The sequence below is a fragment of the Phascolarctos cinereus genome, unplaced genomic scaffold, assembly GCF_003287225.1.
Source record: "Phascolarctos cinereus isolate Bilbo 61053 unplaced genomic scaffold, phaCin_HiC Scaffold_5;HRSCAF=322, whole genome shotgun sequence".
Classification (NCBI taxonomy): Eukaryota; Metazoa; Chordata; class Mammalia; order Diprotodontia; family Phascolarctidae; genus Phascolarctos; species Phascolarctos cinereus.
The window spans coordinates 238,159,804-238,187,199 of record NW_027555958.1 but is presented as its reverse complement, the minus strand read 5'-3'; the positions used below and the strand labels follow the sequence as shown (position 1 = coordinate 238,187,199).

The 27,396-nt window shown below is 37.5% G+C and overlaps 1 protein-coding gene across 1 annotated transcript in view; it reads left to right on the top strand.

Moving 5' to 3' along the window:
- The window catches only part of ZFAND3 (zinc finger AN1-type containing 3), a 333,159-nt gene that overhangs the window by 215,161 nt on the left and 90,602 nt on the right, over nucleotides 1-27,396 (top strand). Inside the window, exon 3 of the mRNA XM_020999444.2 lies at nucleotides 11,007-11,189. Coding sequence (XP_020855103.1) covers nucleotides 11,007-11,189 — 183 coding nt within the window. The remainder of the gene's footprint in view (nucleotides 1-11,006; nucleotides 11,190-27,396) is intronic.

Sequence of the window (27,396 nt, the reverse complement as noted above, 5' to 3'; positions counted from 1 at the left end):
ACCTAGCCTCAGGATCTTTGTTTGGACTACTGTTCTGCCCCAACTCTATTTTTGCTGCTCTACATTGACCCTGAGTCACTATTTTGTCTCATTTTTGGAGGAAATCTGGAGGACTTGGAATTTTCTAACCTATTCCACCATCTTCCCAGAATCCTCTCTTCTAATCTCTGTGATGTCCCCCACCCCTGAAAGTTCCTTTGCTTAGTTACAATTTCCCTATAAGTCTCATCTCCCTATTAAAAGTAAAACTCTTAACGGCAAAGACAGGTCTCATTGTGATGTTTATCTGTGGAATATCTAGCACTTTGGCTCAATTTGGCGCAGTTTGTAAGCCCTTATTTTTGCCATAATGGTGTGTAGCTCTGAAACATCTGTCTAGCCAGCAGGACCTCAGCACCAGAACTAAGAGCAACCAGACCTTAGGCAGTATTATCTCTGAGAGGAGTATGGGAATTGGGCCCAGATGACCCCTACCGGGCCAAGCCAGATATATTAGAGTGAAGCGTTATCTTCAAGGTCTTCAGAGTAAAACCTCATTGTGTTCTAGTGCGGTAGCTGGCCTGGGGATCCTGGCACCTTTCTGTTCCTTCTCTTCTCACTTCCCTCCTCATGCCACACATGACCATGGCTAGATGTCATTTGGTCCTCTTAAAAAACAAAGGACAAATAGCATATGGTCATGAGGAAGGAAGACACAGAGGTTGCCATTGGTGCACTGTGCAAAACCCCCCCAACACACACACACACACACACACACACACACACACTCTCTCTCTCTCTCTCTCTCTCTCTCTCTCTCTCTCTCTCTCTCTCTCTCTCTCTGCTGGAAGGCTTGCAAGCCAAGCTGCTGCCACTACCTCCTCTAGAAGTTTCTGCACTTTCAGGGATTCCACATCTGTCCTCTCCCAGTGGCAGCACTACTTCAGGCCAGAAATGCTCTGCTGCCAAACAGTGCCACCTTCTACAAAATCAGCTAGAAGCCAAGGGGCCTGCTGTTGTGCAGCCATTGGGAGTTCTGCTTCCACTTGGAGTGTCATTTACTTGGGCTCTAAGAAGTATCTGCAGAGAGTATGTTGCTTTCCTATACTAGGAAATTGTAAACTATAGTGAAGGGGTCCCTCTGAGTTGCCCTAAAAGTATGGCCTTGAACCATTCTCCACTTACCAAGCTCTCCTTCTCTAACCAGCACAAGTTAGGAGCATGTGCTTCACAGTAATAGTACATTACCATCATATCCCGTGGTTTGCTTATCCAATTCTTTGTTATATTGAAAAGTGTTGCTATAAATATTTTGGTACATATGGGATCTTTTTTGATTGTTGTTGACCTCCTTGGAGTATATGCCTATCAGTAGAATCTATGAGTCTAAGGATATGGTTAATTCCTTCATTGCCTTTTAAGAACAAATTAATCTTACATGAGGGTCAATACTGTTCCTATGACAGGGATCAAAAGAAAAAGCTTTCCAATGGAAAAATATAAAAATTACATAGTATGTGTGTTTCTGTACATGTACATACAATACCTTCATGCCTAATGAATCAAAGCTATTTTGATGTTGAGTACTTAGCTGATTCTGGTATGAATTTTGTACCTTAGGTTTAATCCCTTCCTAGGATTCCCTGCTTTCTCCTCTACCCTAAACTTCCCCCTAAAAAGCCAGTATAGAGGGAGAAAAGCAAAACAAAGCAAATTAAATAATTTAAAATGCAGGAAATTTTGAATTAGCCAGGTTTAAATTATTTAATATTTTTGTAATAGCAACTGGGCCTTATATAAGATCTGGGGAAGAGCAGTTGTTTTAAACTGGCATGTTATTTTAAATAAGCCAACATCAGCTTAATGAAGCCTCACTGTTTTAAAATACTTAGATCTCTATGAAACTGTAATAGATTCTTATATAGCCTAGTTCACATAAATTTCCCATGTTCTTCTCCACACCCTTTAATATCAAAGCCATGACAGTGAGTGTCTGTAGTGTGGGGAATAGGAGATACCAGATCAATGGAATGTGTTTTTGGCTGTTTGTCTGAAGGCCAGCTTAATTGAAGCCTAGTCTAATTTGTTTCAGACCCTGGATAGACTAAAATTAATCTAATAGTGTAATCTGATAGTGTATAACCACTTTTATTTTTATGATTTTTTTTTGGCTATTTCATACTTGCAAGTACATTTCCGTAGGTGTCAAGCCAGCAATTTATTAAGCACTTATCATGTGCCACGCACTGTGCTATGGGACTGTGTAACTTCAGATATAACCTAGGTTAAATAATAAGCCAAATTATTTGCAAGAATTTGAATTCTGAACTTACAGCTACAAGGGTAGGGAACCTGTGGCTTCCAGGCCACATGTGGCCCTGAAGTACAACATTCATTTCTGGATTGGTTTATTTTTTTGTAAGAAGCATTGAAGTTCCAGGCTAGTATATCTTTTGTTACTGTATTAACATTAGTGATCTAGAGACAAATGACTACAGTAATTGAAAGATTAAGCAGTTTGATTCTAAACAGAAGAGAAGGCTGTTAAGAGATCTTTTGCATCCTATCAGTACTGGTCATACTGGATGAATAATAGAAAGAAAATGATTAATAACATGTGCCCAGTAATAATTTATACTAACATTATCTGTCTCTGGCAGAGGTGCCAACTGTTTGCACGCTGTATAGAATTAAGAGATTTTTCTCTCCTACAGAAATGAATTTTACAGTAATTTAGAACTGTCAGACAGTATTCATGACAGAACTTCATGTTTTACCTGGACCTTGAATTCGTAAGGGTTTAGGGGTTTGGATGAGGAAAAGAAGAGAAACCTGATTCACCACTGTTGAATTATACCATTGTTTGCTTATGATTATAGTCTGTAACAAAACAGAATCTTCTATATAGCATTTCTAAGTCAGTTGAAATAATCTCTTTATGCACACCAGAGAATCTTGAGAGATTAAGGATCAGGTAGGAAGCAAATTCTTCCATCAAAAGGCCAGCATAGGGCTTTCCACTTTGGAAAGCTGGAGGAATCCATAGTATCAGTCCAAAATGACTCCAAAGTAAATTTTCCTTATTTATCAAGGATCTGAGGTTAAACTTCTTTAAAATGTTTATTCATTTCAGCCCTATTTGTTCTTGCTAACTCTTCTTTTAGTTGGTTCTTGTTGAGGCTATTAACCGAGGTTAACATCCAGCCACTAGGATTTTATTAAGATTGTAATCAGAAGAGTAAGAGCCTGGTTTGTGAATTGGCAAGATACTGCTAATGGTTTTGTCAGTAGTTTTTATAAGAAACTCAGGGTTTGTGAACTTACTGCCAATTTTATAGGCCCAGAAGGCTAGGACCACCTATAGATAGAAGAATATATGCCTCTCTAACTTATTATGGTTGGGAGTAAGAAGGGGGAGGCCAAGCAGGAGTGATAGAGATAAGCCTGCTCCCATTAAAAGGGGCCTTGATTTCTTTTTATTGATAAATGCTAGGGGAAATAAAACCCAAACAAGAATTTTCTTTTCTGTATATAAGACCATACTGCTTTTTATTATAGTCTCAAAAAAAAATCCTTGATCTGCAGTTTATTGCTTAGGAATAACCTAAATTAAAACTTATTTGTGACATGGAATCAAGTATGATCTTCAGTTTAATTTTGGTAGTGATGAAAGGTGAGTTTTTGATAATAGTGTAACCTTTCCACATTGGAAAGCTGGTAGAACTCAGGATTTGTGAAATCTGATATACGAATGTTGGCAGCAGTAGCATCTGCAGAGGTGATAAAAGGCTTGTTAAAACTTTAATTTTTAATAATAGAAGGAATAGAAGTGATCACAAGTAGTGAGAGTAATATTCCTTACAGAAATCTTACTTAGATATAGTGCTGGTTTTGGCCTTCTAGGAAAAGCATTCCATCACTTTAGGTATAGGACTTACTGTGTTTTTTAAACTACAATATTTAGAAAGATTGGTGGTTTCATAAATGTCAGTACATTCTGCACTGATATAAATCGCATCTCCATGTTTAATGAGCTGCTGTACACATTGCCTCATCCCTACCCCAGAATTATCACTTATTGCTGACTTTTTGGTTGCTAATCTTAGCTAGGCATGAACAGGCATGAAATAGAACAGGCATGAAATCTGCTGCTGGGTCCATATAATGAAGCCTTTCATGTTAGCAAAGCCTTCAAGAATCCAGTGGTACCTTGTATACCATGATTTGATGTCTTCCTATAAAACATCATTTTATTATGCTTAATTTACAGTTTGGGCCTCTGCTTTAATAAAATAATGGAATTTAAAAGCTAGCTGTCATGTGTGTTTTGGATTAAGATTTAATAGACTGTTCTGAAATTACTGCTAAACATATATCCCCCCACCCAATTTTGGGCTTTTAAACCCTTGGTTGATTTCAGACCCCCGATGAATCTTTACTGATGTTTTCATTTGTAGGTTTTTGTGATGACTTGTTTGGGTCCTTTCCAGTTCTATTCTGAAGCTTTTACAGATACACCTTTAGGATTGAAGAAGAAAATTTATTTTTAAAGTATTTAAGAAGTTTGGATAATGACAAAAATATTTTTGAAGTGCTTCAAAACTACTAGTGTATTTCTTGTTTCTTCTCTCTTCTTTGAAAAAAGCTTTAAAAATTAAGCTTTAGGGTGCATGGAAAAGTATAAGTACATTGACAAATCCAATGGTACCATTGGACATCAAGAATGGAACTTAAATGTGGCAAAAGTGACTTGTTTATGATTGGGCAAGAACCTAATTAGACTTTTCAGTATGTCTGGTCCTTATCTTTAAGACAGATTGGGGTAGATTCTTACTCATGTATACCAATCATTTTTGGTATGTTTTAAAACTGGAAGATAGCTCTATGGGGAACATTCAGATCTGGAGAAAAGATTCAATATGTGGAGAATAACCTAAGAAAACTCATTGGTTGCTCTTGTTTTGTTGGAGTGGGTGTGTCAGAACATTAAGTATGATAATGTCCTATTTTAGCTGGTGCATGATGCAGGGCAGAGCTGGGGGTTTTTTGTTCTAAGAATTTGGTTTGTTTGAAAAAGCTTTATTCACAAGTCTCAACTCAGGATTCATAGCTTTATTCCTATAAAAGTTGAGTCTTGAATAATTTCTTTGAATATATCTATCCACTTAGAAAATTACATATTTTAGCCATTAATACCAAGTTTTTCCATCTGTAGGGATGGGAAAAACCCAAAGTTCTCTAATTTTTCAAGGTTATGTAGGGAGTGAAAAATAAAGTAAGAGGTGCTGTGTTTAATGTTTTTTTGATAGTTTGCACATCATGTCTAAATGAGAGGTCTGGCATCTGTGAACAGAGTCCAAGGATTCACAAGGAGGCATGGAGCTCCAGTAGAATACTGTGACAGGGATTGTTTTTCTTCTCTGCCTCTTAGCTTCTTTAAGGCCAGTCAAATGTAAGATAATATGTACCACAAGCCAAAACATTGCTGAATGTAGCCTGAAGTTATCCATTATTTAGTGATCTGTTCCTGGGCCGGGAAGTATGTGTTTGTATGACTGGTAGAATAATTGTGTCTCTTTTTTCAGCTTTAGGAAATTCAACTTTCTTTAGGTTAACTTTCTTTAGCTGTGGATTACCTCAAAGTTCTAATCTTATCTTTGAGCCAGCAGTTATTTGTAATGAGTGACACTAATCCAATTTGCCCTTTTATGACTAAAGGGCACTATGAAGGAGTTGAAAGTCAAGAGGAAAGAATTGCTTAAAAGGAGGAAGCACCAGGTGCCAACACTAGAGTCAGAATGAGAAGGATAAGTTGTCTTCACATAATAGTATAGAATCTTTAACAGTATAGACTGTTAACTAGAAAAGATCTTAGAAATCATCACCTAGGGATTCTTAACCCTGGGGTTCATGAACTTTTTTTAAAATTAATAACTATATTTCAGTATAATTTTGTTTCCTTTGCAACTCTGTTGTATGTACTTAAAAAACATTATTTTGAAGAGATCCATAAGTTTCACAAGATTGCCTAAGGGATCCATGATACAAAAATGACTGAGAACCCTTGATCTAGTCCAAACCTCTCATCTGTATAGACTACTCAGTATCTTACACTGCCCTCTCCCACTTCACTGCATTTATTCAGGCAGTTCCCATGTGCCTAGAGCACTAAACTGGCAGTATTTTTCCTTCAAGGCCCAGCTACCCATCATTTTCAATGGTGCTTTCTGAGATCACCACCAACAAAACATGATTGCTTCTTCAGAATTTCTAAAAACATTTTGCTTTTCTCCTTTGCCAATTTCACCTTCTGTTCTGTGCCATATTAGTGTATATGTCATAGTGGAGTACAATGGAAAAAGATTTAGATTTGGAGTCAAAGGATGTGGGCTCAAATTTTTGTGGGTTTGTACAGATCTTCTTTGGTCTTAATTCTTCATCCATAAATTGAAGTGAGTTGGACTAGATAATTTTAGAAGTCCCTTCCAACTTGGTTTCCCCTTTAAATTACTTGGAGGCACAGAATCTCATTTTTCATTTCTGTATCCCAGGTGCCTAGTAGAGTGCCTTGTATATACATACTAGGCACTTAATAAATATTTGGATCAAATTGAATGACTTCATTATGCTGGTGCTCAGAGCTTTGAGTCACTCTGTGACCGTGGAAACAGTTTTTGCTCTTCAAAATTCTGTAATAGTATTTGAAGAGTGTTAACTATGTTCCTCCTGTTCTGTATCCTTACCATTTTCATTAGAGAACCTGCAATGAATAAGATAAAAGACAGCCAACCGAAATCTTGAGCAACTACATCAGAAAGTCGATTTATTATCCGAGGCACCAAAAGAATCAGCCCTTCCAGGGACTCTGACATTAGGAGCTGACTGCTTATTCTACATGCTGGGTATTCGGGGGGGGGGGGTCTCGTTTTTGGGTATTTGGTATGAGATCACAGACCTAGCCCTGTTTAGTCCAGGCCAGACAACTGGACTGGACACCAGATTGAACTCAACCCGCAGTTTCTTTCATATTTGGAGTGCCCCAGCGCCATTCAGAGCCATGCTTAGCCATTCTAAGACCCTGGAGGTTGGAGGTCTCAACCATCTTTTTGGGGGTCCCTCTACCCCCCAATTAATAAAAACTCCCTTTTATTCTTTTTATGTTAATTTCACACACATTCTTCTGGCACTCTCTGATACCTCCGGCCCTGGCTGTACGCCATACACTTCTCTCTTCTTTTCTCCTCCTCTTCCTCAGCATCCTCTCCCCTCCACAACTGGATCAGAAGGAGAAATGAACATTCTCTTCATTCATCACTGCTACTTCCAGACCATTCCCTTGCTACCATTACTCAGCCACTTCTCCTTTTTTGGAAGTTAACTCCATAAGTCTAGATCACCCAGCATAGGTTGTTGTTGCAATCAACTACTGGCCTCCATGTCATTCTCAAGGTATTCAATTTCTGGCTTTCATGGTCTTCTTCCCAATTCCTGCCGCCTTATTCAGAGACTTCATTATATGCATTGACGATCTCTCAGTCATTTCATTAGCCAATTCAACTCCCATGACCTTTTCATTTTGCCTTACACCTACAGGCAGAGATGATCACTGAAGCTCTGCTCTCTCCAGCTTTACCAACAATCTCTTTCAAATTCTGTCTTCATCATATTCTTGTCCTCTGTGCAGCTTTTGATATTGTTGATTATTCCTACCTCTTGAATATTATTTTAGTTTGATTTTCATTACATATCTTTCTAGTGGTTCTCTTCCTACCTTTAATTGCTACTTCTTAGTCTTCTTTGTGGGCAGCTAGGTGGCATAGTGGATAGATGCCAGGTCTGAAGTCAGGAGGACTCAGCTTCCTGAGTTCAAATCTGGCCTCAGACACTTACTAGTTGTGTGACCCTAAGCAAGTCACTTAACCCTCTCTCCTTCAGTTTCCTCATCTATACCAATAAAGTTGAGAAGGAAATGGCAAACCACAATATCTTTGCCAAGAAAACCCCAGATAGGGTCACAAAAGAGCACCTGATGACTGAAATGACTGAACAACAAAAGTCTTCTTTGTATCATCTAGCGCTTGCCCAAACATAGTTGTCCTCAAGGCTCATCTTTTCTCTCTGCTTGCTTGATGATCTCATTAGCTCTCCAAATAGACTGATTTATCCTTACACATATGACTTCCAGTCTTTCTTTTTAAATACAATTTATTAATATCTTATTTTTATATCTCCTAATTTTTCTGCTTTATCCCTTCCCCTATCAGAGATACATCTTATATAACGAAAAAAAATCAGCAAAACCAATCAATACATTGAAAAAAATCTGAAAATATAGACAACCTATGGATTTATCACCTCTACAAAGTAGGGAAGAAGAGGAGGGTGCTTTTTCATGTCTCTTCCTTAGGGCTATGCTTGTTTTTTTGTAATTTTGAAATATTTACTTTCAATTGTTTTTTGATTGTTGTACTTTCTATTTGCCTATCATATCTTTATATCCAAACCTAGTCTCTCCTTTGAACTTTTGTACCACATCCCCAGCTACTTGAGACCAACCTGTTGTACCTGATAGATATTTCCATCAGGATGTTGCATAGACACTTCAAATTCAGTATGTCCAATATAGAGTATGTCTGCAAATCTCATCCTGATTTCCCTGTTTCTGTTGAAGGCACTGTCTTCCTTTAGGAGTTGCCAGAGTTTGTAATAAAACTCAGGGTCATCCTTTAAACCTCCCTCTCCCTCATCAGCCATCTTCAGTTAGTTACCAAACCTTATCTAAGTCTATATCACTTCAATCCATCTTTTGTATCAGTCCCCGTCTCTCTACTTATACAGCCTCTACTATACTTACAATCCATATCATCTTTAATCTCGATTGTTACTACAGTGACCTAATTGATTTCCCTGTTTCCAGCTCCTTTCCTCTCCAGTCTATGTTCCATATCAATACCAGATTAATGTTCTTAGGTTGCAGATCTAACAATACTATCTCCTGCTCAGAAATCTTTTGTGGCTTATTTACTCTTGAATAAAGTATAAACTACCCAGTTTGATATTTTAAGTGCCCCTCATTCTAATTCCAAGCTACTTTTCCAGCCTTATTTCATATTATTCCCCATCACATACATTACATTCCAGTAAAATTGTCCAACTAGTCATTCCCGAAACTCACCATTCTAGCTTGCTTCTTCATACCTTTGCACAGGTGGTCCTCTGTGCCTGGAAAGTACTTCTTCCATTCTATGGCTCAGAATCCCTACTTTCATTCAAGGCTAACTTCCCTCAGCCCTAGTTGTTAGTGCTTATTAAATTATTTTATTAAAGATTATTATCGTTATTGATCTTGTTTTTTACTTGTCTCTGTACATATTGTATTCTTGCAGTAGAATACAGTAAACTTATTGAATATAGTGTCATTTTTGTATTTGTATTCCTAGCACCCATATTAATTCCTCTTAATATTTCTTGAATTAAGGCTGTATGAACCCTACTAAGTGTGTGATACTGTAAGGGAAGATGAAGATTACATAGTACAACTATGACTCAGCCACTGTTCTTTGAAATCTTATTGCGTTAAATACCTTAGATTGTTATGGGAGGGGCAAAAGGATTATTGACATAAGGTTGAAGCAAGGTAATGATGTGACAAACTCGAGGAAGCATAATCATCACAGTATTTTTATTCCATTTATATGGTAGCTTTTCTCAGAAAAACTTGAGGTACTTCTGAATACCTGACATAATGAACATTTTTGAAATGTCACAACAGTGGAAAATATTCAGGAGGGAGAATAGCAGGAAGAAAAAGGCTAAGAGCAGAAGTTGCATATGAAGGAAGCAGCCGTGGGATTTCAAGCAGTTGTTGTTCATTCATTTCAGTCGTGTGCAATTCTTTGTGACTCCATTTGGGGTTTTCTTGGCAAAGATACTGGAGCAGCTTGCTGTTTCCTTCTCCAGCTCATTTTACAGGTGAGGAAACTAAGACAAATGGAATTAAGTGATTTGCTCAGGGTCACACAATGTCTGAGCTCAGATTTGAACTCAGGAAGATGAGTCTTCCTGTCTTCAGTCCTGGCTCTCCATGCACTGTGGTTCTACCTAGTTGCCTTTTATTTCATGCCATGGTAACTTACAAATGCAACAGGCCACTTCACCTTGGCTTATGCTGTTGGAGATTGTCAGTTAGGTGGCAAGGAATGTGTAGGCTTGAGATTGAAGACCCTGCAAGCCAAGTACCAGAATTCTATATAACATTCTACTTTTTCCTCACCAGGCACACCCAGTATTCTTTTCAGCTTTAAAATTACTCTTTAAGAGCTTATGCTAAGAAAGGCACATAGGTGTCTGTGTGATGAACTAGGGAAGGAAGGCTTTACATGATAATAATAGTAGTAATAGCATTTACGTAGGGCATTAAGGTTTACTAGGTGCTTTACATATATTATTTCTTTTGACATTAACCACTCTCTGTCTCTGTAATAAATGGGAAGGTAAGGGTTTGTGGTGGTAGTGGTGTGTATAATGATCTTCCATTACGAAAACAAACTAGCTCCAGTCCTTAATTTCCTACTTATATGAGGTGTAGACCCATTCAGATTTCAGGACTTCCTTCTGTGTCTTTTCTTTTTCTACTTTATGTATGATTCCCCAGCCTTTTGTGTATTTTTCTCTAGCCCCATATAGACTGTTTCTTTACACTAAAGTGAAAGTTCTCTGAGGAGCTCAAAGACTCAGTTATCAGTGTCTTTTGTCCCCCAGTGCATCTACAACAGTACTTGTTGACTATTTTAAAAAATATTTTGTTGATGCTTTTATAAAACATTATTTTTGCTTCCTGATATATTCTACCCTTGTAACAAAAAATATACATAGTCAACAAAGCAACATATTAACCTGTCTGATTGGGTATATTTTATTCCACATCTGTAGTCCATCATCTCTCTGCCAAGAGGAGGAGGGAGGTGTACTCCATTGGTCCTCTGAATTAACACCATTTTCTCAACTTCTTCTTTTCCTCTCTTTAGATTTTCAGAAGAAACAACCAGATGATGACTCCACTCCCAGTACAAGCAACAGCCAGTCAGATTTGTTTTCCGGAGAAATGAACAGTGACAACAGCAATACCTCTTTACCTACACCGACTGTTAACTCCAGCCAGCAACAGCTTTCGACAGAATTGAATGTAACTTCCACAGGCAAAGAGGAGTGTAAGTCCCTATATCCTGAAGTTGGAGAAGGGTGGAGATAGCCTATGATCAGTACTTTTTCCTCCTTTGATACCCAGGTCCAAATTGAAATACAATAACTCTTTGATTGAAGAGAAAGAGAAGAAAACTAGTCCAAGAAATCTGGCAATTATAAAGGAGTTGAGAGAGTGGGGAGAGAGAGGGTTAGGAGTAGATGAGGACATTCCCTCCCCCAGTACAAGTGGCGCCTTATAGATTTGGATTTGCCCAGAACACCGAGAGGTTAAGTGACCTGTGCCAAGGTCTTACTGGCCATCTAGAGAACATCTCTCTGGTTTGAGGAGGCAAGTTAAAGAAGGGTTTGTGTTTGTTGTTATGGTTGTATTTAGCGTAAAGCAGAGCTGAGCGTGTGTTTCTAGAACTAAAGAAAAAACTAGTAGAGAGGGAAATGTTGACAATGTATTTGTGAGAAAAGGGCAGCTTCATGGAGTGGGAAGAACCCTAGACCTGGTGTCAAGAAATGAAAGTTTGATTACTTCTTCTGCCTTTTAACTGGGTGACCACGGGCAGTTCTCTTCATCTCAACCCTCAGTCTTCTTGTCTGTAAAATGGGGGGAAAGGCCTAGAGTTACTTCTTTCGTCATTAGGCATACTGTGAGGCTCAAATGAAATAATGGATGTAAATGCACATCGTAAATTTTAAAGCCATATGTAAATGTCAACTCTCATTATAAGGATTGCAATTACTGGGGCCTCCCAGAGGAGGTTAAGAAAGAGCCTCTGGAGTAAAAATGGAGGGGTAATATAGCTAACAAAAGGACATTAGAGAAGGAGGAAAAGATGGGTAAAGGTAGAGAGATTTTGAGATGGAGTGGGTTGCAGTAGAAGTGCATTCATGGGAAAGCTCACTTTCCGATAGAAAGGAATATGTGGAAAATTTAACAACAGAATAGGTGTGTCATGGGATATAGTAGAGGTGAGTAGTAAAGGAGTGGGTAGTGGACTAGGATAGAGCACTGAACCTGGAATCAGAAAGACCTGAATTCAAATACAGCCTCCGACACTTAATAGCAGTGTGACCCTGGGCAAGTCACTTAATCTTGTTTGCCTCAGTTCCTCATCTGTAAAATTATCTAGGAGAAGGAAATGGCAAATCACTCCAGTTCCTCTGCCAAGAAAATCTCAAATGGGGTTACTGAAAGTTGGACACAACTGAACAAAGGCTAAACAACAAAAACTGTTTGAAAGGGATGTAGGCTGGGCAAAACTGAGATGAATAAGCTTAATGGCAACAGAACAAGTCACGTACAGTGTTAGAGCAGAAATGTTAATGGGCTAAAAAACTGGGTGACTGGTATCATAGAATCTAAGGGTGGGAAGGAACCTTGGAACCTGTGTATGATCCAACCCATACTTATCAGAACTCTTGGTTCCAGTTTTGAAAGTATTCTTTATGAATAGGTGAACAATGAGGAATTAGTCAAATTTTTAAAGGATTAACCAGATTGCACATTCCATTTTGAGTATTTTGTAGTGGTAAATGTGTCTCATAGCTTCATACTGGATACTGATGGGTACTGGAGACTTCAAAGTTAGGTAGTGATTTCTGGTCTGCCATAACTCTAGATTAATTAAAATTACATGTAAGCAAAAGCACTGAATTTTGTTTAGAGTGTGTATAATGTTCACGAATCACTTCTGATGAGAGGGTCTCTGGGTTTGCCTAGTGACTTTTTGTTTTGTGAGTATATTGAAAAGAATTTGAAAGGAAGTAGTGAGAAAACAAGTATACATTAATTCTATCTTGCAAATAATGCAGAATGAGGAGGAATAAAAGCATTGACAGTAGAGAAAGCAGTGAGAGGATTTTTTGAAATGTCTGTTTTTTGAAGGTCAGGTAAATCAAACTAATAAAAATTCAAAACCAGAAAAACCCAAGATGATACTGTCTCTTCTGCCCTCTCAACCTTCCTTTGCACTTCTTTCCCCAGAAGGGGTGTCTTAAATATTTTTGCCCTTAGTACAGCACCTGCAAAAATAACAAATGTTTCAAAATTTTAACACTTCAAATGTTTGGGGAGGGGAACCACTTACCATTTCTGGTAACATTTTTATAAAAAATAAAATAGTACGCAAGGTAGAGCAAACAAAACACAAATTTAGGTTTACTACCTCTCTCCTACCTACAGAATTTTTACTGAAAGCTTATGATTTGCAGGTAGAGTTGGCTCTTAACACAACCCCATAGAAGGAAGTAACCAAATTGTTCTTAAAATATTCCAATGAGATGTTTGGAAAAGGGAAAATGATATAAATCGAAATTGTCTGATCACCTTTAGTCATGAGTAGGTAGCATTTGTTCTTGTCTCATTTTCTGCAAAGCTAGTTAAGCATTTATTTGGAATATTAAGTACTGTCTGTAAAGTAAAGACTTTTTAGAGTATTTGGAGTATTGGGTACTTTAAGACTACTGAAATCATCTTACAGTGTAGTCAAACAGATAAGATAAGCACAGTATAAAAACAGCCACCAAGAAGATTAAAATGGATGTGAACACTACCAAAATGTTATGGGAAAATTTATTAATTATTATTAAGCTTTGATTAGAAAATGTTGCTTTGGACCATCTTCACTAAGCTACTTCATCACAGTACCTGGCACATAATAGGTGCTTAATAGTAGGGTTTGGTCACAGTGGTCGAAATTGAATTAATTCGAGTAGTGAAATTTATTGTTGTTTCTATAGGACCTGTTTTCTGATTGTTCTTTACAGGATCTTTCTCTTGCAAAAGTTGAGGAAGCTAGGTGTCACAGTAGGTAAAGCGCTAAGCCTGCAGTAAGAAAGACCAGAGTTCAAATCTGGCCTTAACTAGCTGTGTGACCCCAGACAAGTCAATCGACTTCTGTCTCAGTTTTCTCATATGTAAAATGAGGGTAGTAATAGCACCTGCTTCCCAGGGTTGTTGAGGGGATCAAATGAGATGATAATTGTAAAGTAGTTAGCACAGTGTCTGGCACATAGTAAGCACTATATAAATGGTGGTGATGATGGTGGTGGTTATATTATAACTTGTCCTTGGCAGGTTCTTCCCAGGTCTTGGGCATCGTGTTGGGCTTCACTGGCTAGAAGTCTTCAGTTCTGTGTAACAAACCCAGACTTTTCTCCTGGAAAATTAACGTTGTCATCATTGGGCTAAACCAGGTTTTGTTCTTTTTATTGATGTTGAAATTCAAGACAAGTATATGAGAAAGATGTTAAATATGTCTGTGCCCAGTCCAAGGGACCAGATATTTGGCAAATGAGGTAGCTTCTTTTAATAAAGCATTTGGAAAATACTACCTTTTTTTTTAAAATAAAAATTCACTATAACTTCCTGCTGGGCTGGCACTAAGTGAAATATAGTGGTGAGATTTATTTACAGTTCTCTCTGTGTCTCTTTCTTCCCTTCTATCTAATGAAGCTCAAAGCATCATACCGTTTATCAGAGATAATTATACAACAGATGGAGCTTTTTTTGATATATAATAGTCTCAAAGTGGAAAATTCTTTCCCATAATGAAGAATGCCCAAACTTGAAATGTCTCTTTTGATTTTAATTTAAAGGTGTTTTTTCCAGTACATTTATTTATCTTGTTGCTAGTTCTGTAAAGCATACTCCTTTCATTAGAGCCATGTTCTAAGAAGATTGATATTTTGCAGTACAGTATGATGATGTACAGCTGCATGCTGCATTGAATAGAATGACTGTAATTCAGGGACAATCAATGTATGAGACCATTAAGTTAATCCCTGTCAAAGTGTAAAAGGACTAAAGCATTCAGCAGTGTTTTCTTGCAGGAATTATTCAAGATGAAGTATTTCTTTCCCAATTCCTCTTTTTCTAGAATGCTAAACTGGATTGGAACTTGTTTAAATCTTCCAGTTGTCCTCTTAAGATTCATGTGGTCAAAATAGAAACCATGTTAAGACTTTGATTTAGAATTGGCACATCAAGGCACCTTTCCATAAATAACTGAAATGAACTTATCATATTTTGCCAGAGGTTTATTAATCCATGATACTAGGTAGATATAAATTTTTTTTTATCATGGGAGAATTTTCATTTTCTAAGTTATTTTTTTGTTGTTCTTGTTCAGTATTATTATCTCCATTTCTTGTAAGTCCAGATTTGAACAAGTATCTCCAAACTAGCGTTCAGGGTGTGTTGGAGTTTCTGATGGATTTCAGGATTGTTTTAAAAACAAACTAATAGAAGTATTATTTATATGCAAATTACACTTTACATATTTGGAGCCAGGGACGAAAGAGGTTTAAGGTTCCCAGTTTTCTGGAGTAAGGGCAGTCTGAGGCATAAGGTGCTGTAGTCCCTTTCTATGTAGACAAGGTAGAAAGGTTGTTTCTCAAGAGATCCTGTGTGCTGGCAAGGTTCCCACAGGACCAGAAAGCAGTGATAATGGCATGTAGTAAATTATATCCAAAGACACAAATCTTGTTCCTAGTATCTGAGCCTCTATATCGCTTGCCCTAAACCTTTGCGGTTTGGATAGCTGGAACAGATATATCTCTCATACCTTCATTCTCACTTAAAACAGGACAACAGGATTTAGAATTGAGAAGACACATTTGAAATCATTTAATTCATCCCTCTCCTTTGGGGTTCCAGAGACATGGAAGTGTAACTAACTGCCCAAGGTTACAGTGGTGGTAACTAGTAGAGTTGGGATTCAAATCCAGATTCTCTAATTGCAAATGTAATGTTCTGTTATACCACACTGCTCTTATGTTTTGTCACGTATGTGTCTTCCCTCAAGTTAGGAAGAGTAAGTTTAGTTCTAAGACAGTAAGGTGAACCTTTTCTTCTCGATTAAGAGTGTTCTATAACTTCCCACTGCCAAGAGGACATTCAGACACCTCAGTTTGGCATTGCAACACCCTATGTAATCTGAGTCCACCCTTATTTCCTACTATTCCCCCACATGAAAAGTTTGGTGAACCTGGCTAATCTTTTTATCATCCCCAGAATACGCTACTGCTTCTAAACCTTTGCTTATGTTGTTTTCCCATGCCTAGAATGCCTTCTGCCCCACTCTTGTCCTGCCTATTCAGATTGTTTCTAACCTTCATTGCCCATCTCAAGCTTATCCAGCCCATACTGACCTTTCATTTCTCTGAATTCTTAGAATACCGCTTTTCTGTACCACTAATTTTGAAGGGGAAAAACAAACACTTATTAAGAGCCTTCTATGTGTCAGGCATTGTGGTAAGACATATTATCTCATTTGATCTAATCACTAATTTTGACTTCTAATTATATGTTTTCTTGTGTACATTTTGTTGCTGCAATGAGGTTGTAGTCTTGCAGACAGAGACTGTATCTTGTGCTTCTTTGATATCTCCTGATATACTTAGGACTGGATTACGAGTGTTTCCACAGAGGAAGGACTTCGGAAACCACTTCCAAAACAGATTATTGAAGGTATGGTTTGTAATCAGTTTGGAGAAGGTGCTTAAGAAGCTTAAGAAGAAGCCATGCCAGACTAACCTTATTTTCTTTTTTAAAAAGTATACTAGTCCTGCTCTGGTAATGTCACGGTCATAATGTATCTAGAGGGCATTTTACAAAGTGTCTCCCCATATCTTTGTGAAAATATCATAGTACATTTAAGAGGATTCAAAACTGGTTGACTGATGAGACCCAAAGATAGTGTCTTGGATTCCAGTTCCATCATCCACGAATCTTCTGTGCCTGCATCGATAAAAATAAGAATCCTACTGAACAGAACAGAGAGAGCATTCCACCCGAGATGTCGTCCTAAGCTATCAATCCTTCTCTGGTAGATTGCTCCCTACCCTGTTCTCATCAACATTTTTATCAATAATATGAGTGCGGTGATAGAATCGTGTTTATTAGATTTGTAGATGATGGAATTTGAATCCAAAATCATTTTGGTAGCCTGAAGCAGTAGGATGAAGCTATTAAGATTAAATTTAATTGGAATAAATACAAAGGCTTGCACTTGAGTTAAAAAAGTAAAATGCACAAGTATGAGATGAAGGTAGGGAGATACTTGATTACTACTGTAGTCAATTCATGTGAAAAAGACCTGCAAGTTCCCACAGCAGTGTGGGATGGCAGCTAAGATTTTTAGGTTTCTTAACCTTAATGATGTTATACTGCATTAATATAGTGTCCTGTGCAAAGGCATGTATAGTATCATTCTACTGTGTCCCCATTGTTCCTCATGTAGGTGCCAGTTTTGGATGCTGTGTTTTAGAAGGGACACTAATAAGCAAGAGTCTGTTTAAAAGAGATTGATCAAAATGATGAGGGGACTAGAAACCATGCCATCTGAGAATGGACTAAACTACATTGGTATCTATCAAGGAGAAGAAAAGCCTTAGGAAAGGACATGTTGACTGACAGCTCTGAAGTATTTGAAAGGTTTTCCTGGAGAAGAGTTATTAGACTTGTTTTACTTGGTGCCAGGGCTAATGTGGAACAATGGGTTAAGCAGATTTCACCTCAACCTATGTTAAAACTATGTTAAAATAATTCCAGCTTTCCAGAAGTAGAATAGGCTATTTTTGTGGGAATGTGAGTCCCCTTTTATTTGGAGGTTTTTAAGAAACGGTCAGATGGCCAGTTGTTCAGGCATTTTGTAGACAGAATCATAACTTGGGTAGGAGCTTGGACTAACTTACCTGTGTGGTCTCTCATAACTGTGTTTCAGTGTTTCAGAGACTTTGATAAAGAGCATCTCTCGCTGCATTTTTCGTTCAGATTGCCCTTGCTCAAACCTATGTTCCCAGTCATCTGTTTGGTACTTTAGTCCTGACAGCTAAAGAATGTCGTCATTTCTCTTGGATTTTGAGATTAAATATTTGACTTGAATCAGTTCTTCAGTTTCAGATGACAGAAGTCTGAGTTTAGAGTGGTACCTTTTTCTTTTTGCCTTGCACATGACTGCCTGCCTGGAGTAGCCAGGTGAGCAAATCCCAGTTTGAGTTCTTTGTACTATCTGAGTTCCTTCTGGAACAACCTAAAGACCAGTTCATTTTTGCTGCAGATATGCAAGGATGCCCTGGAGAGTATGCAAACATATATGATATAACTTCATGAACGCTTATTTTAGAGTTACTCATTTAAAAGCTTTTGCTGGGTCTCTGTGAAAGAGATTACCCATAAATTGTTATGCAGACTCAGAATTTGAAGTTAGTTGAAACTTCTTCAGCTTTATTTCCCCCCAAGTAGAGATTCTTGATGTGCTAATTTTAAAAGATACTCTTTGCTTTGCTGTGAAAGTAAAGGTCACAGTGAACAATCATACTTAACATAGCTTCAGTCCTTCTCCCCTCTCCTTTTGGGCTGTCTTACTGTTTATCTTTTACATAGATGGGGAAACATTCACATTGTGCTTGTTTTAAATAGATTCTAAACTTTAATGTGACAGAAATAAATGCCAGGCTGGAAACAGACTCTAATTGCAGAATCTTCTTTGGTTTTTTAAAGCGTTACCCCTTTAGTTTTATGTGGACTTATTTTAATTATTATATGAATACCTTCCTTTGATAACAATAGGGCATTGCACCAAAAAGGGAATAGATGTTCCTGGAATTTGTGAGCATGGATTTCATCATCAAGTCTCCCTTCATTTTTCATTAATTATGAAGATAAAGCTCTGAGTTAGATGGAATAGAGATGTTTTCCACTCTTTAGTGTCTATTTTGGGTTTTTTTTGGGGGGGGTAAGGCAAAAGTTAAAAATCTGTTATGTTCCAAAGTACCTAATATGTGACATTTTCTAATATTAGTGCCAGAACAGAGCTCTTATAGGGACATCTCTCATTGCTTTCAGCTGATGTACAACAGCCATTTTACAGAAGGGATAGGGAACACAGGACACATTATTCAGAATTCTTTTTCTTAAAACATTTCTAATAATAATTGGGGTCTGAATAGAAGGTAGTCTTTTCTGTTTTTCTCTGAAATCTTCTGTAAAGGGCATGCATAAAGCCCCTTTCCCATTCAGAAGAAGAGCATTGCAGTCCTCTCTCAGCAACATATATGGACAGGAATTCTGAGAATACTGAATTGCCTGAGTGTACTCTGCCTTTGGCCGGGTCAGAAGATAAAAATTTCTTCAGCATTGATAGACCTCCATTGATGTTGCGGTAAGAACCATTTTTGTGTTTTTGGAAAAATCCAAACATGGAAATCTTAATTTCCTCTAAAGTAAATATCTAAATCTAACAGAACAGCTGTAGAAATTGGTGAAGTGATAACCAGATGTTTTACTATAAGAAGAAGATTGTCAGGAAGCATAATTAGCCAGTTTGTATTCTGACCCTCCAAAGTAAACATTTTTTTTAAGTTTTAAACCACTAGATGGTAGCATACTTTACATTTCACTTAGCCTTGCAGAACTTAATCATATCTGGGGGTTTTAGTTTTGTGTGTTCTGTTTTTTATGTATTGAAAATCCTTTGGAACTCCCTATGTAACTTTAACAATCTTAAGATAATTTAGTAATTCAAATTACTATTAGCATCAAGCAATGAATTCTTACTATGCCTATACATTTTAACCTGGTCAGCCTCAAATGAAAAACCACAAACATTCATAAAAGTTTGAAGTTGATGATGCTATCTAAAAACTTCATTTGAAAAGGAAACAATAATGCCTGGGACCGCTTGGGTTCTCACTGAAGCAAGTGGTTGATGTTTTCATTCTTCCTTCTATGAGTAAGTGATGTGGTTGTCCTGGTTTGAAAGTGTGGCTTCTGAATTTGTCCATTATTCACTTTGGCTGCTTATTCAGTGAAAGAAAAAACAGTTTCATTAAGAGAGTTAACTAGGATCACTGGCCATCCTTGCCAGTTGCATTGACCATTGCCTACCAAGCAGATTAGCCTTGTCAGGTAGAGTATGAAGGAATCAGATAAAAACATCAACTCCTAATTAACCTATGTGAGAAACATGATCAACCATCCTTATTAATCACTATCCTATTTCTTTAGAAAAACTTTTAGTATCTTTAGTTTTTTATCTCATCTGCATTTCCAGGTAAATCCCTTGCTCTTCCTCTACCCAGGGAGCTATTCCCCTGTAACAAAGAATGAGAGAAAAAAACATAATTCAGCAAAATTAACCAATAAGTCAACCAAGTCTGATTGTTTATGCAGTATTCTCCATCCAGAGATTTATTTTTCTTCTCTTTTTCAGAGCCAGCCTTGGTCATCATAAATAGATAGTGTCAGTTTTGTTTTGTTGTTTTGTGTTCTTTCCATTTACATTGTAGTCATTGAATCACTTCACTTCTGAATGACAGTATGATCCTAGTAACTGCTCTTGACCTCTAAGATATTAGCCATAAGTGCTATGGACTGTGTCATTAGCATTCCATTCCCACCACTCACTAGTCTATGGAGAATGGCTTCCAGAGTGAATTACTTAGTGTGGTGACAGCCACACTTTTCCCTTAAAGAATCTTCCCATGCTGGACAAATTTAAAAGATGGCCAACTTCATTTTACAACCTGCTACTTATATAACTTATATGGGAATAGGGAGAAACCTAGGGAGCTTTGTTTTCTTCCCCTAGGACGAGTAAGATTCCTGGGGTAAATGGGGGGGGGGGGAAGAGAAGTTGCCTAGCAGTGTATTTGGTGAATAAAATCAAAAGCATTTTGAAGAGAAACACACTGTGTGCAAAATAGTCACTACAGGGCAAGTTCTGACCCAATTCGAAGCTGCTTAATTGATGTAGATCCATCCCTCCTGATACCACTGTGGTAAGTTGGGATTAGAACTCTACTTGGGTGAATTCTTAACACTGTATTTGTTTGCTTAGTCTGTTTCAAGTAATAACCTTTGCAAATGGTTTAATTCTGAGCTTTTAATCTGATGGAAAAGAAGGGCTGTTACCTCTTCGGAATTCTTTCTTGGATTCCTCCTCATTATATCTATGTATTCCTGCTTTTAATGGATGATTCATTTCAAACTCGATTATGTAGACAGATTAGGTGTGTCCTCCCTGATTAAAGCAGTCCTTGAACTGCAGTTTGGAGATGTGATTGGAAGTAGGAGCATTTTTCCCTGAATTACTCTCCATCTCTTGCTTGTTCAGATTTATTTGTTCCTTAATAATTCAGTCAATGTTAAATCCTAAAATGGCCAATGTCTTAAAAGATTTTTGAAGAAAACGTCATTAATAAAGAAATGATTAGATGTCTCCTAGATTTTCAATAAGATGTATAAAACTCTTAACAGAATCAGATGAAAATGAATGATAAGTGTCTGTACTGAAAGATTTTTTTTCAAGAAACTATTGTCAAGAACTTTTTTGATTAAATAATTCATTATTTCTGAATGTTGGGGAACAGTTGTACCTTTAAAACCTGCTGTCCAAATCGCCCTTTAAGAAAATGGTATTAGAAGGTATTTGGAGATACAAAGGTAAACAGCTTACAGATTATGTTGAAGTGGAATTGACAGGCTACTTATAAGAGGATGATGCATTTCTAATTAGCACAGTGCCTTTAGTGGGAAATTAATTAGGCCCTGTTATATAAATGTCATGTTAATTAAACAAGAATATTGAAGTGTAATAAATCTGCAAAAAGAATGGCTATTTTTGTATATTAATGTTTTACAGAGTTACAGGAGACCAGCAGTAAAATGTTTGATTATTGAGCTACAGGCAATTTTTAGCTGACTGACTGCATGACAATCCATTTTTCCTAATTGATGTTTTTAGTGCACAGTGTTATGGCAACCAAAGAGGGCCAGTGATACTAGGAGCCAAAAATAACCATACATTGCAGCTTCATTAACAAACTGTCTCAGTAGGTTTTTGGTATGTATTTTCAAGGTTAAAGGACAATGCTACTTCTGTGTGGGGTAAATTCCTAGTTTTTGTGTGACTAAAACCCTTGCTGGACAGCATACTGTTGCTATCTGGAGCACTTCTACCTTATGCAACAATCTCCTTTTAGGTTATGCTAGCAAAGGGACATCTGTGGCTCTTGATGCAGGAAATATATCTGTAGGATGGTATGAATGAAAATGTAAATATCTGCCTACTTTGATTTGAGATGTGAGTGTTGATATTTAATAGAATGTGTTTATTTAACCTTCCCTTTTTACGGTTTGCCATGCACTGAATATGCTGATTTGACCTCTGCTGTTATCTTCTTTAGGATTGAAATTAGAACTGTTTGTGTGTGGGAAAATGTTATCCAATTGCACATGGTGTAAAAATCTATACTTATTGGGGGAGCACAACAAAAGAATTCCGCATCATAGTTGTTGTGTGAAATTACAAATGGGATGATCCATAGTGGCACTGAATTATGCATGACAACTTTAATACAAGAACAGAAAGCAACCCTGGAAAAGAGTGCATAGGGCATTCAAACTTAACTGATCATAAAGCTCATATACAATGCATTATTTGCATGCAAATTTCAAGGTTTAAATAGTTGAAACTTGACACATCACACAAAAGTAAAATATTTCTAAATAAAGTAGCTTTTCATTGAATGTCTCCTGCAAATGCAGAAACAAGAAAACTGATCAAGTATTTTATATGCTTGGGAGGAAAAAATGCAAGAATCTATCATTATGATTGGCTGAGAATCAGCTCAGTTGTGGTTGACCTTACCTTCACTATCTGCCTTAGTTTTCTGTCATCTCTCAAGACATTTGTTCTAGTTAAGAGAAAGACTTTTAATGAAAATTTGAGTGAGATAAGATTGTTAGGTTTAGACTCTAATGATATCTGGGGCCTAATCTCTACAGTCCTCACCCTGATTAAAATCCTGGCCTCACATATATAAATGATTTTAGGTCCTAGATAAGCAGAGCCCTCACCCTAAAAGCATAGGAGAGCTGAAAAGGAGACCTTAGAAGATGCCTACTTCAGCTCCTTCATTTTACAGATGAAGAAAGTAAGATAAAGTGACTTGTCCAAAGACCACAGTGATGCAATAAGTGAAAGAGCCCTATATTGAGCACGGGTTCTTTGCCAAGTCCAAAACTTGTTACCACTTAACACCAAACTGACTCTCCAGTCTGCCTAATCTTCTTATAAATGGGTACTCAGTGCTACTCAGTATATAGAGAGGTTACAAAACTAGGTAAAAACAACTAGTGAGGGAATGGAGTTTTTGGAAAAGATGCTTTCATGACATCTCATTGGTCTTTTTTCAAGTCCTGTTGTGGTTCAAGAGAACCCAGGGATGAGAAAATCCCAATGGCCTTATGTCATAGCCTCAGTTTTGAATAAATGTCCTCTTATGATAGTACAGGCCCTTGGCCTTCACCCTCCTACTACTTAATTCCAACTTAGAAGAGCCATTACACTAGAACCACATAACCACTTTTCATATTTCTTATTGTGAATAGTTTGAATTTCTCTCATCTTACAGTTTTTTCTTTTTAATAACCTTGACTTTATGCTGATTGTTTAAAGGCCAGTAAAGTCATAATTTTCTATAGCAGCTAGGTTGATTTGGGGGTGAGGAAATCTTAAATGACAACACAGTAATAAATTCACTGGCCCTGCTCACTAGAGAACCCTGTTCCCATTTTGGATTATGGGGCACTTCATAGTAATAGTGAACTAGACTGGACTTAATGCTAGTCTTTCTGTTTGTAATATTGTCCAATTATCAAAGCTGGGATGCATTATTACTGGCAGTTACACTTGCTGTCAATTTATCTTGGCTCAACTGTGGTTTTATTTGTAGTTTAATATAGTGAATACATTGAGTTGCGTTGTTAGTTTAACAAGATCTCTGGAGAACTCTTTCATGATGATGCATCTTGAGATATGCTAGGTAGCCTCAAAGTTATTTGTGTGTCAGCCTACAGAAATCCAGCCTATGGGAGAGGGAGAAAGATAGTGGTAAATACTCTCATCCAGAATTAAACCAAGAGTCTAATAATTACAATTAAATTTATAGCATTTATAATTATGAACAGTTATACAGTACTTTATACTAGTTAACTCAGTTGTCCCAGCCACATTTTTTCAGCAGTTTTTGTTTTGGCTTCTTTGAGCTTTTGGAATTTTATCAGAATGTGTTATTTTGCTACCCATATGAAATTCTGGTAGTTTTTAAGGGATTACTCATTTCTGTGCTTTACATTGGAATTTTAACACCATGGCTAGATAACTGGAGAGGGAAGTGGAGTTGCTGGGAGGTGTTAAAAAACATGCTATCAGAGTAGTAGAAGGCTGTTCACACTGGTACTCAGGAGGTCGTTAGAGTGTATACACTTCGTTAGAGTGTATACACTTCGTAGGCTTGATGAGAACAAGATTTAAAGTGGCAAATCTGATGAAAGTCAAATACAGCTTGGAGCAACCAGGCTCTACAGAGTCCTTTCTTAAGTTTAGCCTCATCAGTTTACATAACAGAGTAGAGGAATTGAGAGGACCCAAATATGTCCTTTACTCATTCTACTCTACTCCTCCCATCACCTACCTAAGAAAGAATGCTTATAGAAAGAAACTTAGAAACTAGTATGTTGGAGTGATTGTCCTTGATGGTAAGGGAAAGGACCAAGAGAATGGAATTTAAGAATGTTGGATATTCTTTTCATTTCCTTGTCCCTTTCTTAAGTTATAGGAATTTCACAATGACTATATTACAGTTGCTCATTGGTGCCTCTAGTATTTCGTCATCTGTAAAATTAATGGAGTGGACAGGATGATTCCATCGCTATTCTCCTGTAACAACAAATCTCAAAACTTTTTGGTCTCAGGATCCCTTGGCAGTCTTAAAAATTGTTCAGAAGCCCAAAGAGCTCTTGTTTATACAGATTATATCCACTCAGACTGGCTCGAGAGTTCATTGTTAAATTTTCAATGTGAGCATTTACAGCTAGTAGCTAGGTGGCCCAGTGGACCTGAAGTGAGGAAGACCTGAATTCAGATGCAGCCTCAGTCATTTATTAGCTGAGTGACTTGGAGAAGCCACTTGACCTCTCTTTGCCTCATTTCATCAACTGTAAAGTTGGGGTAATGATGGCATCTACATGCCAAGGTAGTTGTCAGAATCAAATGAGATAAGATGTGTCGATCATTTAGCGCAATTCTTGCCAAGTAGTAGGTGTTTTATAAAAGCTAGCAGTGGTGGTGGTGGTGGTGGTGGTGTGTGGTGATGGTGGTGATGGTGGTGGTGGTGGTGGTGGTGGTGGTGATGTGGTGGCGGCGAAGAAGAAATGTGGTAGAAACCTTTTCCCAGGAATTCTGTGGGAGTATTTTCACCTAGTATTTCTACCCTGCTCTTTTCTGTTCATGTGAACCGTACCACTTAATCAAGTGTTCATTTTTCCTCCCTGTGGAAACTTTTCCAGTAACTTCAGCCAACAGTGATCTTTTCCTTGCCTGCTCAGTAGTAACACTTTTCCTTGAAAGTTTATATTTTGACATCTGAATATAGTCAGGTTAGCACATTATTATACGGGGTGTCCCAAAAGTTAGTATAGTTTGAAGCCTTAATAGTTTTAACAGCTTAAAACTGAACTAAGACTTTCATGGATACCCTATATAACGTCTTTTGTTTTCTGATTATGTCTAAGTTTCATCTCCACAACAAACTTCTTTCGTGCAGGGAATTTTTTTTTTAAATTCTTGCAGTGTTTAGAACCATGCTAGGCAAATAATAGAAACCTAGTGAACACCAAGTGATTGAATTGGATATGTTGCCACCACTGTTTTTCCTCCCTTCCTTTTTGCTGCATCCTGCATCCTCTGAAGGATGTTCCTGTTGTGGTACTGATGCTGTGAGCCTCTTGTTGAAGACCTAGCAAGATAGAGTGTGAAGATATGATAAGTTCTAAGGCTCTTGACTTTTTTCTTCCATGCTCCAGTGGGGAGCAAGGAAAAGACATGATTTATAGCAGCTAAGTGTCCTTCTTTCCCCTACCTGACCTGGAGTCCAGAAATTGTATTATTAAAACTTGACTGTGTCTTAGTGAGCAGAAGGCCAGTGTGCACGAGGGGGAAATGATCTCTGTAGAATGTACCTTGGTGGCAAGGGCTGTTTTGTTTTCGTCTTTGTTTCTCCATTTCCTGGCATAGTGCCTAGTACAGCAGCACTTAATAATTGCTTGTTTGGTTGATCAGTGGTGACAGTTTGCTCTGGCTATTTCAGATTTACAAAATTGAATCAGTGCTTCTCTAGCCTTACTCACTGATTCTGAGACTGTTCATTTAGAAGTGTATTTTGTAAAAAGGCACTTTATGCCAAGCTAGAGTATCCAGAAGTTTGAATCTCAAAATTTCTAGACTCAGAATCAGAAAAATTTTTAGCTGGAAATTATCTCACTCATACTACTCATATGTTTGTTGACAGGTGAAGAAATGGAGGCTTATCTAAAATTGGAACTATGCAACAGTTATTGGCACATTTAGTTGGGGAATTAATAGTGTAATATCTTAATATCATGAAAGCATCTACTGGAAAAGGGATCAGGTTAATTTTTGGTTTGTAAATCTTGGGCCAGTGACTTTACCACTCTGGGCTTCACTTTCCTCATCTGTAAAATGAGTGAGTAGGTTTTTCTACTTGATCTCTAATGGCCCTTTCAGTTCTAAAAACATTCTCATTCTGTGAGTATGAATTTCCAAATGACCTAAACTTCATATCATACTTATGGCAGTTAAATAAAATATTCTTCACCGTTCCCCTTTTGTGCCAGTAAGACAGTCCTCAACTAGTTTGCTATTTTTTAGAGAATTTCCCTTTTAAACCAAGCCTGATCATTCGTAATTGCTTGATGAGAGAGGGAATGGCATAATGGTTTCAGAGCTGACCTTGTAGTCAGAAGACCTAGGTTTAAGTCTGACTCTAACACATACTAATCATGTGGCTGTGGACAAGTCATTTAAACTCTCAGTCCCCCAGGCAACTCTTTCAGACTAAATTTTGGATCTCCATCAGCGAAGACTCCAAAATGGAACATTCCTTACATCATTAAAATGATAATCAGCACCCTTCCCTCCCAGTTGAGCTCAGGCCTAAGGGATGGCACCTTTGCTCATTGTTCTGGGAGTAAACTTACTGCCCTCAGATATGCCCATTCTTTTCAGGATTTGAACATTTCCATTCAGGATTTTTAATTTTTTGCTTTACTGTAGGTAACAAACTCAACATGTCTAAAACTGAACTCATTATCTTTCGCCCCAAACCCTCCTCTTTCTGATTTCCATATTACTG